Source organism: Notolepis coatsorum (genome assembly GCF_963971535.1).
Source record: "Notolepis coatsorum genome assembly, chromosome: 1".
Lineage (NCBI taxonomy): Eukaryota > Metazoa > Chordata > Actinopteri > Aulopiformes > Paralepididae > Notolepis > Notolepis coatsorum.
The window spans coordinates 292,957,521-292,975,220 of NC_140165.1; the positions used below are offsets into that span (position 1 = coordinate 292,957,521).

Consider the following 17,700-nt stretch of genomic DNA (forward strand, 5'->3'; position numbering starts at 1 on the left):
GGATAAAGGGACATTATAATGAAGTTAGAATGTTCGAATTTGAGTCATAAAGCTACAACACAGGCATTGGTATAAAGGAGGCACAGGTCAGAAAGCTCATGCTTATTTATGCTGAAACAACTGTATAGTATTGCATGTGTAGAATCCCCATTCTGTTACAATACGTATTGGAGCTGCATGTGTCTGGCGAGGTGAGGACCAAGCCTGTGCAAAATGGGCAGGCAAATATGTCACTCCCTTATTCAATTGCGGCATGATCTGTGATGTGGTGAGATTAGCATAAGCCTGTGGCTGCCATTATTCCGGGTTAACACCGCCATAGACCTCGGAGAGAGAGAGGGGGGGGGGGGGGGGGGGGTAGAGAGACAGAGGGAGGGAGAAAGAAAGAGACAGACAGATACAGAGAGAGACAGACAGAGAGAGAGAGAGAGGGGGAGGCAGAGAGAGAGAGAGAGAAACAGAGAGAGACAGACAGATACAGAGAGAGAGACAGACAGACAGAGAGAGAGACAGAGAGAGAGAGAGAGAGAGATGATGGCGCGGGCACCAGACACCTGGGATCTCTTGTGGATCAAAGACAGAGAGGGAGACAGAGAGAGAGAGAGAAACAGAGAGAGCCAGACAGAGACAGATACAGAGATACAGAGAGACAGAGAGAGAGACAGAGACAGAGACAGAGAGAGAGATGATGGCGCTGGCACCAGACACCTGGGATCTCTCGTGGATCAATGACCTTTGCATTAATGGGCAATTTAAAGTCAGCCTCAATTTAAAGTCACGCTGTGATGCTATGGTCAAAACATTTAGCCTCTAAATCCATTTGTATCCTGATGTGCATAAAAGGGCACAGGGATTAATGGTGGATCTGAATCACTTAATGAGTTAGTACGGAGAAGCAAATTACAAACAGTAACAGAGAGAGAGAGAGAGAGAGAGAGAGAGAGGGCGGGGGGGAAGAGGCACGCTGACACCGTTACCTGTTTGAATTCAGAGTTTCCCATCATGTACTGCAGCGTGTAGATGACCGCGTCTCCTTTCATAGGCAGCAGAGCCTCCCAGCTGACCTCACAGGAGTGGTCGTCCAGACGCTCCACTCTGGGGGCTGAGGGAGTCAGAAGAAGGGAGGGGGGGGAGATAGAGAGATGTAGTAAACTACTAGTTTGAAACTGATAGCCGATCAGCCTTCAGATAGGGTGTGTACTTTCTCCCTTTGCTCCAAAAAGGAGACAATATACAACAAGCAGAACAAAATTAGGAACCAGGTTATGAGAAAAAAAACTACGAGCTAATCAGGGTCGACAAACGATAGAAATGTCCTTAACGCAATTGACTGCGTCTGTAGGGGCTGTGGTCATGAAGAACAGAACAGAGTGGTCAGGGGAAGTAATCCAGAGTACTTATCGGTCACTCTTCAATATAACATTGAAAAGCTGTCCATTTGGTGGACACTTGTTCTCTGACGTGACAATGTTTGACAGGCGGTGTTGAAGCTAACCTCAGGCCTGTAGACGGTACCTCAAGACTTGTTGCTTCACCGCAGCGTGCCTTCAACTCGCTGTAATCCAAGCGTCCGCTCAGAAACGCTGCATAATGAAATGTGCCGCTCAGGGGGAGGTTTAATATCGGAAGGATCAGGCAGGTAAACACACCACAGCCACCAGCGGCTTGTTCCAGTTATGGGAAGAGGTCGGGATCAAAAGGGTTAAAGCGATAAAAATGGTGTTAATTTATTATATATAATATATAGAAATATATATATATATATATATTTCTATTATTATTATTTAATAAATGTTTTCTTTTAAGTTAAAGGGCTCATATTTTGCTATTTTATTTCACTATTTGGGCAATTTTACACAATTCCTGTGAGTCTATGGAAGACATCTGTACGTTTTTTTTCCCAATTCAATTCATTGTTATGTATTTTTAATCAAGTACTTTGGTGCACCACTTTCTGCCCTTGCAAAGTCCAAGGTGTTTTTGGCTGGGCTGCGCCCATACTCGCAATGCGCTTTGAGTGACAGTCACCCACCTGCACTGGCAGATACCTGAGTGTGTGTGTGTGTGAGTGTGAGTGTGAGAGAGAGAGTGTGAGAGAGAGAGTGTGAGAGAGAGAGAGAGGAGTGTGAGAGAGAGAGAGAGAGTGAGAGTGAGAGTGAGAGAGGAGGCTCTCATATACGCGAGGCAGCAATTTGTGTGTGCGTGTCTCGGTGTGTTTTCATGTGTATCTATGTGTGTGCCAACGCATGTTTCTGTGGGACTAATTAATTTCGCCACAGGGGGGCATAATCCCACAGGACAATGCATTGGTAACTTGTTTCAAATGACAATATATACCCCTGTGAATATTATTGCACGGATGGGAAAATACAGGCGCGCGCGTGTGGGAGTGTGTGCTATGATATTTTGCAACACGTTGACACAGTGATACAGCGAGTGCTGATACGAGAGAGAGCGAGAGAGAGCCCCCCCCCCCAGTCCCATTCCCTCCCACCCGTTTTATCTAGTTCTCTGTGTGTGATTCACTGTGTGTGAACAGCTTAAGGTCTCTGCTGTCGAAACTGCTTCTGCATTATTTCCACTCGCTCCGTTTTGATCATACTTACTCAATGTTATGCTAACTCCTCCAATCACAGTTAAGCATTCTTACACGTCACAGATCGACGTAAATTCAGAATGGCTTGGTTTAGTGGGGGAGGTTCTTGTCTCAGCTGAACTGGAGGAATGGGACTGGGTAGAAATTTCACATCTAATCAGTGTTGGTACAACCCCACAATGCTAGAAAACAATGCAAACCACTGGAAAATGCCATTTATAAGATAGGGGACCTTTAAGATTGACTAATTAATCAACAGAATTACCGTGTCGATATTGGCAGCCCTGGAGCAAACAATGACATTAACCCTTTAATTGCTGAAACACGTCATTCCCCGCCATGCTCATTCTGCCGATGACGCTGGACAGCGTCTTTGATATCAATATTTCAAAAATCTGTGATCGAAATCATATTTCTCCCCCGGAGACATTATATGTACTGGTGAGCCCCTGTCAACTCTCTAACGGTTCAAGAGCACCATCTGGTGGCCGATCGGCCTGATCGCCCAGGGAAGAAACAGGAAGTGGAAGCTGGTGCTCATTTCAATTTGGTCCGATCACTCGCTATAGGTCCCGGGACTCTAGCTCGACACAATGGATAGCGATCCGTTGCCAATAACTCGATAAGCAACATGATTTGGACGTATATACTATTATACAACCTGGAAATGGATCGGATATTTCGACATCCCATAATAGAAAAAATTCTGTTCCACGCTCATCTCCCAACGGCGAGAGGAAGCTACGGTGAGTTTCAGAGTTATTTTTTAATGTCTTCTATACTAACTGCTCTAATGATCATATCACCCACATTAGATGAATGATATAACGTTGCCCACGGAATTATAAACGACCCTCCGCCCATCCGGTCAACATCAGATCATACGTAGTAACTTCTAGAAGTACGTGCAGTTGACATTTTTTATCTCACGCCGATTGCTATCAAACTGTATACAATCATCAATATAATGCATTTAGGGCTATAAATCACATTCTGGAGAAAGCTGCAGAAAACGATAAAAACATACTTATACTTTAGACCGTATTTTAGTATGAATATGTGAATGAAAAAGTATAACGTTGCTACACCCTGAACAATAGATATAGGACTTTGAATGGGCCATGGTAATGTCAATTTAGCTATACAAAAAAGTTATAGCCCTGCAAAGAAGGGGAACTTCTCCATGTTAAATAGGGCTGGCGAGGGATGGTAAATTATGAATTTAACCCCGGCGATCAAAGGGTTAACAAGAACAAACATCCACAGACACAATATTTACAAGTTAACAAGTGGAAGATAGAAAGTCAAACAAGGGAAACGAGGAGGAAGAGGAGGAGAGACGCCAGAGGCTGGGATAACAGAGAAAGCAACAATGTAGAATCTCATTACACTTACTTCCTCTGGGACCACAGTTACATGGCAGATTACATATGTTCTAACATCTAAAGGATGTATAAAAAATAATTAAAAAAAATACTCCAAAACATCATCTTAGCTCCACCAATAGTCCTCTTCTTAACAATAACAGAAAGAATGACACATTTTCTCTGGGGCGCAAACAAGCCTATTAGATGTGAAGGAGCTCCTTTTGGGAGTTTGAGTATGTGTGAGCGGTAGTTAAGCCTCAGGATTAGAGGAACAAAGGCCAATTGACCTCTTCTAAAAGGTCCCTGATTTGATTACCATTTCTAACTTGTACCTAAAATCCCCTTAAAGGCATTTTGTACTAACCAGGGTTCCTGCAGGTTTCAGCAAGTTCAATTTAAGACTTATAAGACCTTTTTATTAGACCACTGTGAAATGAATTGCATTGAATTCTTATTTCACAGCGATACTGGCAAATAAGTATTAAGGAAAATTACTATGAAAGAAGTCATTCCATACAAATCGTTGGGAGGGGAACTGACGGGCTATTACCATACTGCTTACTTAGCAGCCCGGACATTTTCCCCAAACATATTTAAATGAGATACAGAGAAGTTATCGCAACATAGAAGTAACTTCCTAATCCAGTGTTTCCCACACGTTCAGATTGACTTGGTGGTGGTGGGTGCTAGGGATGTCACAATGACATTTCGATGGTGTGACATTTAGTTTCCATTCTGGGATCCGTGTCACTGCCCCGCTTCACACAACATATTCTATCTAGGAGAGTTGTAAAAATCAAACATGTTGGGTTGAGGCTTTTTAAATATATTATATAAGTTATCTGTGCAGAGGGTTCTTCCGGTATTCACTCCACTCCGCTTCGACCAACGGACCGGCTATTACGTCATGAATGGACTGCGTTTATATAGCACTTTTATCCAAATCGCTTTCCAATTTGTTCCTCACATTTCACCCGTTCACTCACATTCACAGTGACGGCAGAGGCAACCATGCAAGGTGCCGACCTGTTCATCGGGAGCAGTTAGGGGTTAAGTGGCTTGCTCAAGGACACGCTGCCAGGGAGGAGTGGGAATCGAACCCAGGAACCTCCAGATTACCAGACGGCTGCTCTACCTCCCCCCACTGCCTCCCGAGCCACTGTTGTCATTCAAACACGTTCACACACACCACAGAGTTCACTCCCTCATCAAAGAGCGATATGACGAGGATGATGGCGGGACGCTGAGTGCCTGGGAGACAGAGCTGCCTCTTCGTCTCCCGGTGGTGGAGGATCTTAACCCTTTCACTACCTCACTACCAAAGGGTTAACCCTTTCACTGCAACACTACAGAAGGTTAACCATTAGTGAAAGGGTTAATAGAACAGGGATCATGTTGTCCATTTCATCAAAGAAGCTTCCCGACTTAACTGCGCTTGAGAAACGGGGTAACAAGCTACCGGCTGGAGGATGAAAGTGAATTCATGATGAATCAAGCGCATGGCTTGCTACTTGATGATGTTTTAAAATCAATACGAAAAATCAAACCGGGTCGGCAGAGGCTAAAAGCCTCTCTGACTGTGACTGTCTGGAAGAGAGCCGCAGTGGGCGCCTTTTTAAAGATAAAAAAGCAACACTGATCCAGAGAGCAATAACAATAGAGGGAGAGAGTAAAGGAGCGAGAACAGAGAGAGAGCTGACGGGAGAGATCTGCCACTGTACCTTTCACAGGGGCTGGAGGAGAGCGTGGGGTGGTGAAGGTGTAAACATTGGAGAAGGGCCCCTCGCCCGCCTCATTAAAGGCCTGGATGCGGAACGTGTAAGAGGTAGACTCGTTAAGCCTCTGGACTTTGTGAGTGTGGCATGGTCCTCTATACAAGGATATAAATCTGCACAGTGAAGAGAAAAGAACATGAGAGAGAGAGAGGGAGGCAGAGAGAGATAGACAGAAAGAGGAAAGGAAGTAGATAGACAAAGAGAGAGTGACAAAGAGGATGAGTTACTATCTGTGAACTGGTAAAAAGCAGATCATCAGTGTCATAGTATTCTATACTACATCATCATTGCAGACATCTTGGTAGGCAAACAGGAGATCGTAATCGTTAACTTACAAACGTGAACTGTTTTTATGGTCATGTTGATAGGAAAAGCATGAACTATGAATGGAGTACTCTAGCTTTTTTTCTTTTTTCAAACCACAAAATAAATACATCAATAGCTTTTGCTGAAGCGCTCATTACTTCCACCAGGCCAGACTATCTTCCACCAGGCCAGACTATCTTCCATCAGGCCAGACTATCTTCCATCAGGCCAGACTATCTTCCACCAGGCCAGACTAACTTCCACCAGGCCAGACTAACTTCCATCAGGCCAGACTAACTTCCACCAGGCCAGACTAACTTCCATCAGGCCAGACTAACTTCCACCAGGCCAGACTAACTTCCATCAGGCCAGACTAACTTCCATCAGGCCAGACTAACTTCCACCAGGCCAGACTATCTTCCATCAGGCCAGACTATCTTCCACCAGGCCAGACTATCTTCCACCAGGCCAGACTATCTTCCATCAGGCCAGACTATCTTCCACCAGGCCAGACTAACTTCCACCAGGCCAGACTAACTTCCATCAGGCCAGACTAACTTCCATCAGGCCAGACTATCTTCCACCAGGCCAGACTAACTTCCACCAGGCCAGACTAACTTCCATCAGGCCAGACTATCTTCCATCAGGCCAGACTATCTTCCATCAGGCCAGACTATCTTCCACCAGGCCAGACTAACTTCCATCAGGCCAGACTAACTTCCATCAGGCCAGACTAACTTCCACCAGGCCAGACTAACTTCCACCAGGCCAGACTAACTTCCATCAGGCCAGACTAACTTCCATCAGGCCAGACTATCTTCCACCAGGCCAGACTATCTTCCACCAGGCCAGACTATCTTCCATCAGGCCAGACTAACTTCCACCAGGCCAGACTAACTTCCACCAGGCCAGACTAACTTCCACCAGGCCAGACTAACTTCCACCAGGCCAGACTATCTTCCATCAGGCCAGACTATCTTCCACCAGGCCAGACTAACTTCCACCAGGCCAGACTAACTTCCATCAGGCCAGACTAACTTCCATCAGGCCAGACTATCTTCCACCAGGCCAGACTATCTTCCACCAGGCCAGACTAACTTCCACCAGGCCAGACTAACTTCCATCAGGCCAGACTATCTTCCATCAGGCCAGACTATCTTCCATCAGGCCAGACTATCTTCCACCAGGCCAGACTAACTTCCACCAGGCCAGACTAACTTCCATCAGGCCAGACTAACTTCCATCAGGCCAGACTAACTTCCATCAGGCCAGACTATCTTCCACCAGGCCAGACTATCTTCCACCAGGCCAGACTATCTTCCATCAGGCCAGACTATCTTCCATCAGGCCAGACTATCTTCCACCAGGCCAGACTAACTTCCATCAGGCCAGACTAACTTCCACCAGGCCAGACTAACTTCCACCAGGCCAGACTATCTTCCATCAGGCCAGACTATCTTCCACCAGGCCAGACTAACTTCCACCAGGCCAGACTAACTTCCATCAGGCCAGACTATCTTCCACCAGGCCAGACTATCTTCCATCAGGCCAGACTATCTTCCATCAGGCCAGACTAACTTCCACCAGGCCAGACTATCTTCCACCAGGCCAGACTAACTTCCACCAGGCCAGACTAACTTCCACCAGGCCAGACTATCTTCCACCAGGCCAGACTAACTTCCACCAGGCCAGACTAACTTCCACCAGGCCAGACTAACTTCCACCAGGCCAGACTAAGGGGCCACTGACCTGCCGCTCCGGTCCTCCATCTGCAGCTGGTACTGGAGGGAGTCTGAGGCGGCCGCCTTGACGGGGCCGTCGCCCCACTTGAGCCTGAGGGTCTGGTGGCTGAAGGCAGTGCACTCCAGGCGGGGGGGCTGCGGGGGCAGGGGCTTAGTCTTCAGCTTAAAGGTGTGGCTAAAGGGGCCGGCGCCCAGGCTGTTCAGGGCCTGGATACGGATCCTGCGGAAGAGGAGAGGAACACGAGGTCAGGATGAGCCGTGACCCAGAGGAGACCGGAGGAGACCACGTGACTCATACGAGTAGGATTATTAGGGCTACGGAACAGATCTATTTGGAATAGATCGGATTACGAAATTAAAGTAAAAAACTCCATACAGTTAAAAATTAAATACAAAAGAGCGATTCTAGAAAGGTAGAGTAAAGAGGAGGGAGGTTGTAACTCATTAGTACAACAAGAGTGATTCTAGAAAGGTAGAGTAAAGAGGAGGGAGGTTGTAACTCTCATTAGTACAACAGAGTGACTCTTGAAAGGTAGAGTAAAGAGGAGGGAGGTTGTAACTCATTAGTACAACAGAGTGACTCTTGAAAGGTAGAGTAAAGAGGAGGGAGGTTGTAACTCATTAGTACAACAAGAGTGATTCTAGAAAGGTAGAGTAAAGAGGAGGGAGGTTGTAACTCTCATTAGTACAACAGAGTGACTCTTGAAAGGTAGAGTAAAGAGGAGGGAGGTTGTAACTCATTAGTACAACAAGAGTGATTCTAGAAAGGTAGAGTAAAGAGGAGGGAGGTTGTAACTCTCATTAGTACAACAGAGTGACTCTTGAAAGGTAGAGTAAAGAGGAGGGAGGTTGTAACTCTCATTAGTACAACAGAGTGACTCTTGAAAGGTAGAGTAAAGAGGAGGGAGGTTGTAACTCATTAGTACAACAAGAGTGATTCTAGAAAGGTAGAGTAAAGAGGAGGGAGGTTGTAACTCTCATTAGTACAACAGAGTGACTCTTGAAAGGTAGAGTAAAGAGGAGGGAGGTCGTAACTCATTAGTACAACAAGAGTGATTCTAGAAAGGTAGAGCAAAGAGGAGGGAGGTTGTAACTCATTAGTACAACAAGAGTGATTCTAGAAAGGTAGAGTAAAGAGGAGGGAGGTTGTAACTCTCATTAGTACAACAGAGTGATTCTTGAAAGGTAGAGTAAAGAGGAGGGAGGTTGTAACTCTCATTAGTACAACAGAGTGACTCTTGAAAGGTAGAGTAAAGAGGAGGGAGGTTGTAACTCTCATTAGTACAACAGAGTGATTCTAGAAAGGTAGCGTAAAGAGGAGGGAGGTTGTAACTCATTAGTACAACAAGAGTGATTCTAGAAAGGTACAGTAAAGAGGAGGGAGGTTGTAACTCATTAGTACAACAGAGTGACTCTTGAAAGGTACAGTAAAGAGGAGGGAGGTTGTAACTCATTAGTACAACAGAGTGACTCTTGAAAGGTAGAGTAAAGAGGAGGGAGGTTGTAACTCATTAGTACAACAGAGTGACTCTTGAAAGGTAGCGTAAAGAGGAGGGAGGTTGTAACTCATTAGTACAACAAGAGTGATTCTAGAAAGGTACAGTAAAGAGGAGGGAGGTTGTAACCGTCATTAATGGAGATGTTGAAATTATCATCTCGTCTTGTATTCGTATTGTATTGTGATCTAGTTAGCATATACTGTACCTTTTGCTTTCTAAAGATACTGGATGGACAGTAGCCTATTAGTACAATAACGTATTATTCATTAGCAATAATGATTGCATATCAACTTGATCGATTGCCAACTGATGTTTGTAGATGATTTTGTTGGAAGACTGAAGATTGTGTTTGAAGGTGTACGATTGGTTATGTATTGTACAGAAACAAGCATTTCATCATAAAGTATTCTGTATTTTGTTGTGACAAATAATAAACAAACTTGAAACTTGTATCTCAGGACTAATGATGAAGTGGTTGAAATATCGAAAGATGAAAATGTGTCAAGGGTTTATTGTAATAAGGGGTTGGGACCTGAAAAGCATCTAGCTTCTTCCTGTTCCATTTCGGACAAGAGCCTGTTTAGTTTATTATTCGACTCATCTTATTTTTTTTTTTTTTTTTTTTTGGATACACACAGCAAATTATCTTTGTATTTTTTCATTGTTATTTCTTGATTATTTCATATTGTTCTAAATAAACTAAACACACACTTATTCAATCAATATCTTAACACTTTGATTGCCACTCACGAGATTTCTCTGATTTTTCTTTTTTTTTTGCGATCTGAAATCATATTGCATCACGCAAGCCTACCCTAGCCTACCCAAGAGCCGCCGGCGATTAGATGTGGAAAAAAGCGCCCCCTATCGTCTCCCAGATGACATCAGGGATTTTGGAATGGACTCAATGAAAATGGATGGGGAAAAAAATCCTGTACTCCACATTTTCCAGTCCACTGATGCAGCCGGGGTTACCAGAGTTCATTATGGATCCTCTGAGTGCCGCGGATCATGAGTTCTACTGTATACACGTTAGATCTATACACTTATCGATTTTTTCGAATGGTGATCAGGAATTGGAATATACCAGTTGGATGTGATGTCAGGTAAGGAATCTATGTTATCAGTGTTAGGATAATCAGACTCGTTTTGATGAAGATATAAGCTGTTTTGTGAAATGTGCTCCAGCGGTTTCACTGTAAAATCGACGAGGAAATGAAAGCAGCTATTATCAGCGCGCGCCTCGAATGGGCGTGCGTGTACTTATAATATTGATCATCTAGCGTTTATTTGAAAACGATTCATAAATAGGCCGACAAATATCAACGGTTCTGGAATATTCCAGTAAAAGACGATTATCACAGAATGGCCCTGAATGGGCTGTTTTTTACCTCAAAACGGGTGCTTTTCAAAATGCTCTCAAACGGAAATGAAGCGATAAAAAAACAATCTGCCTTGACAGCACTGACTGGAAAATGATTCTTTGATAAGCGACGGGCAGATTAGACACATAGCCATAATTTAAAACATAGATTAGGCGATATTAACATTAACATTAAAGTGGATGGTGGCATTCCAGCACTAAGTCTGGCGCCACCTGGTGGCACTGAAAGTGTTAAAAAAAAAAGAATATATATATACCGTACTGTATATATACTAACCTTCGTACTGTAATTTACTATTATGCAATCTTCTTTGCCTATATCAATACCCACTATGCTAATATGAACCCGGGACGCGTGAATACTTTCGGCAGCCAACATGCCCTTCCGCGTTGCTCTGATTGGCCGAGCGTGCGCATGCGCATGAGTCGCGACAAGCTCCTGAGCCTCCTCAGCCGCTTAACGCAATTTATACAAATGGAAGTATTGATTACGCCGTAACGAATCATTAAAAAAATATACCGTTAACTGGAATGTTGTTTCTTTACACATATGTTGGATTATGTAATTGGTTTGTCATGACAAACCAATAAAAAAAAATCACGAATTAACCGGTGGCTACAACACCAACAGCCCCACTGTTCATTGTAAACAATGATGCATGTAGTTACTGTGTGTTGTTGTAGCCACCGGTTAATTCGCGATTTTTTATTGGTTTGTCATGACAAACCAATTACATAATCCAATATATGTGTAAAGAAACAACATATTCCAGTTAACGGTATATTTTTTTAATGATTCGTTACGGCGTAATCAATACTTCCATTTGTATAAATTGCGTTAAGCGGCTGAGAAGCTTGTCGCGGCTCATGCGCATGCGCGCGCTCGGCCAATCAGAGCAACGCGGAAGGGCATGTTGGCTGCCGAAAGTATTCACGCACCCGGGACCTTCTTGCTGTGAGGCAACACTGCTACCCACTACGCCACCATTATTACATGACTCCATTAATTTTCCCAACCCCTACCTGAGCCCATACTATACTGTAACTAGTGGCCCATCGTCGATGTACCGATTTCAAGATTGCTTTACAGGGCATCGAAAGTTATTGAAACACGTTCTTAAAATTTGATCTCAGGTCGTCTATCAGTATGTGTGGCCATTTCTCCCGAGGAGTAAAATGCTCCTCAGTAAAATGCAAAGTGATTGAGGATCAGTTGAGCATAGTCACGACTCCAATTAGAAAACCAAATAACAAGCAGAAAACATCACAGAAAATAACTCCCTCTATCGGATAGTGAAATATGCTTTCATTTAAAGAGGAAAGGTATAGAAGATGTGTTTGTTTTAGAGCTGGGATTAGCGTTGTGCCAATCATGCTATGTGGGAATGCAAGTACGCCTCATATCTCCAGGAAGGCTGTGAGGATGTTAATTAGGTCCAGTAAAAAAAAAAAAAAAAAAAAAGAAGATAATTCAAATGAGCACATACCATAGCCATCTAGACTCTTAACGTACAAACAAAAGTACATACTCGGTTTCTCCCTCTGGCAGCTTCCGCTGGCACCATTTTGAATGAATGAACAAGGGAATAAAATGCTAATAAATTCAGAGTAATGCAGCGTGCGGTTTAGGGGCGGCTTACTTCAATTACAGCTGGTTGCCAATCCTCTGCTCTGCCGACCAAGCCATGTTTAGAGTTTCACATTCCTACTGGTGTCAATGAGGCAAGCAATGCTCACTCTGACCAAAGTTACGTTTTTTTAAACATACAAGCTAATTCCCCTACTCTATTGGATAGAGTACATTTGTCAATAGCAGACACTAAAAGGTTTATGTTGACAAAAGTGCAGGTTATATTTGAATGGAGATAACAGAGAGAAAGAGCGAGAGAGAGAGAGAAAGAGAAAGAGAAGAGAGAGAGAGAGCGAGCGAGAGCGAGAGAGATAGAGGCAATGTGCCTCTAGAGTTATACTGGCTGCTCCTTGTGATTGTGAATGTTAACACCAATATGTTTCAGCCATTTACCCTAAATCTAGCATTGAAGCATTGGAACATGAAAGATTGGCGTTAACATAGCCCAATTCAATCTTTTGAATGTGTGTTGACATATTGTCTAAATAATAATACATAATACTTATAATGGATGCTGCATTCATTTGCCCAACTGTCCCATGCGTGGGTATTCAGGGCGACGGCGTCCCCTACCTGTAGCTGGTATCGGGCTGCAGGTGCTGGACGATGTATTTGGTGACGGGCCCCACGGCGACGGGCTGGCGCTCTCCCAGGTCGATCAGGTAGGAGGTGATCTCGGAGCCGTGGTCACAGGGCGGCTCCCAGCTCAGACCCAGGCAGGTGGACGCAGAGTAGAGGGGCGATGACGGGGCGCCACCTTCACCGCTGTCGTCGTCTTCCTCCTCCTCCTCGTCGTCGTCTTCCTCTGCATCTGCGGAGGTCCCAAACCCACGCAGCTCGGCCTCCTTCAGGGCGTGGACGTTGCTGACGGCCGCGGGCACGGAACACGGCGTCTGGCACAGCACCGCCTCGCCGAAGGGCCCCACGCCCGCCACGTTCACAGCCTGCAGCAGGTGACAGGCATGTGGTGTAATGATCGCTTTTGACCACTGGGTGGAGATCAACTGCAAATTACCCCCTGGTTTCCCCCCCATTCACCAAGTCCTGCTCCATCATAAACCAGAACCTCAGAGTCTCGGGAGCGCTTTGATCATCACGTACAGCAGGTCAGAAATCTCTCTAGAATGGAGTGGCTCAGAGAGAGAGCGGCAGCTTGGTGTGTGTGTGGTCAGTCTCACAACCAATCTTACTACTCTCAGTGTATACAATATTAAAACAACACCTTTATCTCATATTATGTTACCCCTCCTTCCACTTGATCCATTTCTCAGCTGTGTCACCCCAGTCTTCTCTCCTTCATTAAAGTGAATTTAAGGCACAACGCCCGCCCCCCCCCCCCAAATGACTGAACCCAAAAGAGGACACTGGAGCACTGAGAAGTTTCTACTATGGTCTTATTCTGACTCAGAGCTACCGCCCTCGGAACGTGGAGGAGCTGAAGATATTCCCTGCCACAAAAATAGAATACTCAAAACCCTTGGAGGAGAAGTGCTATGTTGAAAACGCTCGTGGGCCGACGTCTCATGTGGGCGTGGCGGCTTGGTGATGATGGGGCAAAAAGTCTCCCCCCTTTTCAGGAGCCCGAGCTTCTCAAACCTCTCCGGTCTGTTAACCCTTTCACAACCACTCTACCAAGGGTTAACCCTTTCACTGCGACACTAAAGAAGGATAGCCCTTTCACTGAAACACGACAAAGGGTTAACCATTTCCCTACCACACTACAGAAGGTTAACCTGTTCACTACCACACTACAGACGGTTAACAGTCTGTAGTGTGGTAGTGAAAGGGTTAACTTCTGTAGTGTGGTAGTGAAAGGGTTAACCTTCTGTAGTGTCGCAGTGAAAGGGTTAACCCTTGGTAGAGTGGTTGTGAAAGGGTTAAAGGAAAACTCCAACATTTTGGGAAATTAGCTTATTTAACATCTTCCTTGGAGTTAGACAAGAAGATACATACCTTTTTTGTCTCTGTGCGTGCATTTAGCTTTGGGAACAGTCGCTCCGTTAGCATAGCTTAGCTTCATCACTGGAAGTGAGGGAGGACAGTAGCCTGACGTTCCCTACAGGTTTGTTGATATTCTCATTCCTTCAAAGGATCCGAACCGATTGAAGTTTATGGATACCATGACTTAAATCCTCTTACCTTGACGATTAAAAGCCTCCCCAATTTAGAAAACAGTAATCCAATGGCTGGTATTGATAATTTACTACTAACTACTGGACGCTCGGAGCTAACCGGAGCTAACACAGAACAGGATGGTAAAGCAAATATAATGACTTCCTTTCTGGGGTTTTCAAAATAAAAGTGCGACGTTTATAGCAGCGGCAAAACGTTTATTTTGTACATTATCTAACGTTAACACAAACCTAAACTAACGTTACAACTAACCTAAAGTTAGTTTAGGTTCGTGTTAACGTTAGATAATGTACAAAATAAACATTTTCCGCTGCTATAAACATTGCACTTTTATTTTGAAAACCCCAGAAAGGAAGTCATTATATTTGCTTTACCATCCTGTTCTGTGTTAGCTCCGGTTAGCTCCGAGCGTGCAGCAGTTAGTATTATATTATCAATACCAGCCATTGGATTACTGTTTTCTAAATTGGGGAGGCTTTTAATCGTCAAGGTAAGAGGATTTTAAGTCATGGTATCCATAAACTTCAATCGGTTCGGATCCTTTGAAGGAATGAGAATATCAACAAACCTGTAGGGAACGTCAGGCTACTGTCCTCCCTCACTTCCAGTGATGAAGCTAAGCTACGCTAACGGAGCGACTGTTCCCAAAGCTAAATGCACGCACAGAGACAAAAAAGGTATGTATCTTCTTGTCTAACTCCAGGGAAGATGTTAAATAAGCTAATTTCCCAAAATGTTGGAGTTTTCCTTTAACAGACCGGAGGGGTTTGAGAAGCTCGGGCTCCTGAAAAGGGGGGAGACTTTTTGCCCCATCATCACCAAGCCGCCACGCCCACATGAGACGTCGGCCCGCGACGTCTCATGTGGGCGTGGCGGCTTGGTGATGATGGGGCACCCGCCGGCACCCGCTGTGAAAAGGGTTAAAACCCAGCGAGAGAAAGGTTTGTCCCGGTTCTAAAAGGTTTGAAGTAGAATGAAGAAAAGTGTTTCCCAGCTAAATTACTTAAAAAAATATAGACATTTTGGGGAGTGACAATTCATTTAGTATTGAGTTTTCTACCGAGATCCCTCCCTGAGTCCCCGGGCTGACGGCAAGATGGCCCGCAATTAGGGATGGGTACCTTTCACATTTGAACCGATACGGTACCGGTACCTGTGAATCGATACCGGTACCCAACGGTACCTTTTTTCGGTACTTTAGTCTCAAAATTAAATTTACCTACCTGAGTCGTGAAAAAAATAATCCAAACTTCAAATAACTACAATTTCGACCGTTTTCGGCTTGCCATTGCCCCGACTGCTTTGTTGTTGAATCAAGTCAAATACTAGGTAAGCATATATTGTGCGTGTGAACGTTGACATGAAAAGAAAAAAGGTAAACATTTATCAAAAAAATAAAAAATAAAAATTGGTATCTCACTTGAATCGATACTCGGTAGTACCGACGTGTTTCGGTTCGGTACCTCAAAAGTACCAAATTCGGTACCCATCCCTACCCGCAATAATGTCTCCACTCTGACTATCTATTATAGTGGGGCTGCAGGATGAAAGCAGGTTCGCTCAACAAGCCTCTTCGCTTGGGACCGTTTCCTTACTTTCGTCCAATATGGAAAAAACTATAATTGTTTAAAGGGGGCCTATTGTGAAAATGGCCTTTTCCTGTGTGTTGCATTGTTTTTACAGAATGAGAGGTTGGCCCAACACTGAGAACATGTTAAATATGTGCATTGTGCCTTTTCTGCAGTTCAGCTGTGACAAGAACCCTCCTTCTTGAAACAAGCCATTCAAAATTGCAGCCACAATCGCTGTAGCTAGTGAGACCTCATATGAGTGTGAAGAGATCTTGATAAAATGTGCGTGTACAACATGGCAGCTCGCTCGTAAATCTTCTCTTTTATACCTGAAGTTGAACCTAAAAGATGTTTGACAACAAATTTTGCCGGTAGGATTGCTATGCTATTGCTGGAACTTGAGTCATATTTGATCTGCAACGTCTAGTCTGACAGTTTGATCTGAATTTTCATTCGACGGTCCAGGCTTGTGCACCACAGGCACAGAAACAGCCCCGTTGTGAACAGGACTCAAACAGAGGCGTATAGAGGATGCCTGCCAGAATGCATAATCTGGGTGTTTTTTTTTGTTTCTAAGCAAAGACATGTTTATGGGACCTATATTCACTTGTTGAAAAAGACTAAAATATGTCCCCTTTATGGTTAAAGAACATATGACAATTTACATTTACATTTTGTCATTTAGCTGTACGACAAGTCATCAGGAAGGGCACAACTCTATCAGCTGAGTAACAATGTTCATCAAAGTGTTGAGTGCTACAGTGTAGGTTAGTATATTAGGACAAGTGCATGACAGTAAGGTTAGTTAGGGTTATTCTTTCACAATCACCGCTTTTCCTCTGATTTGGTCTGTGTTAAGGATATTTGGTCGTGACTCCTCATTTGTGTTATGCTTGTTTATGTAAGCAGTAAGTCTGATCACCTGGTACCAGACAGGCATGCTGAGCGCTCATTAGCAACACACTCCTACCATCATTTGAAGCCTTCTGGGAAAATCAATGATCATCTTTTCTTCACCATTTTCGGATGCTTGCAAGCTTTCACCAACATTTCCTCAGTGACGAGAGTAAATGCGCTATCCATATCCAAGCCACTTAAAGGAACACGCCAACATTATGGAAAATGCATGTACCATTTTCTCTGGATAGCTTTCTACTGAACGCACAGAGAGGAAATTGGTATCCATCTTCTTGTCCGACTCTGGAGAAGACGGTAAATGCATTTCCCATAATGTTGGCGTGTTCCTTTAAAGAACCAACACCATTTTCACACGCAATATTCTGGGAAAATACATAACGTGTTGTTGACAACAATGGGTAAAATAAAAAACGCTTCTTGTATCTTTTACATCTTATAATAATCAACCATAACCAAAAAGGTGCACTTCATACAGCCATTCGTCGTGGTTCATCATTTTGGTATCAAGAATCACAGTCCCACACTTTGGTTATCGTACCAAGAGTCCAAACCCTGGTATGGTGACAACACCGCAAGGCAGAGCCGTGCTCACCTGGACCCGGCAGAAGTAGCTGGTGGCAGGCAGCAGGCCCTTCATCTCGTGGGTGAGGCTGGGCCCGGCGTAGCACACGTGCATGCTGCCCTCCGCGGCGCCCCACTCCAGACGGCATTCTGACACGGGGGCTCCGTTACAGACAGGAGTCTGGAGGCGACACAGCAGTGACAGACCCACGGCGAGT

At 44.5% G+C, this 17,700-nt stretch overlaps 1 protein-coding gene across 2 annotated transcripts in view; it reads right to left on the minus strand.

Annotated features, from left to right (window-relative positions):
* Positions 1–17,700, minus strand: part of fndc3a (fibronectin type III domain containing 3A) — a 178,486-nt gene that overhangs the window by 2,580 nt on the left and 158,206 nt on the right. For both annotated transcript variants that reach the window (XM_084312740.1, XM_084312741.1), the window contains 5 exons: positions 17,514–17,663; positions 12,873–13,243; positions 7,794–8,006; positions 5,685–5,851; positions 978–1,102 (listed from right to left, as the gene is read on the minus strand). In XM_084312740.1, coding sequence (XP_084168866.1) covers positions 978–1,102; positions 5,685–5,851; positions 7,794–8,006; positions 12,873–13,243; positions 17,514–17,663 — 1,026 coding nt within the window. The remainder of the gene's footprint in view (positions 1–977; positions 1,103–5,684; positions 5,852–7,793; positions 8,007–12,872; positions 13,244–17,513; positions 17,664–17,700) is intronic.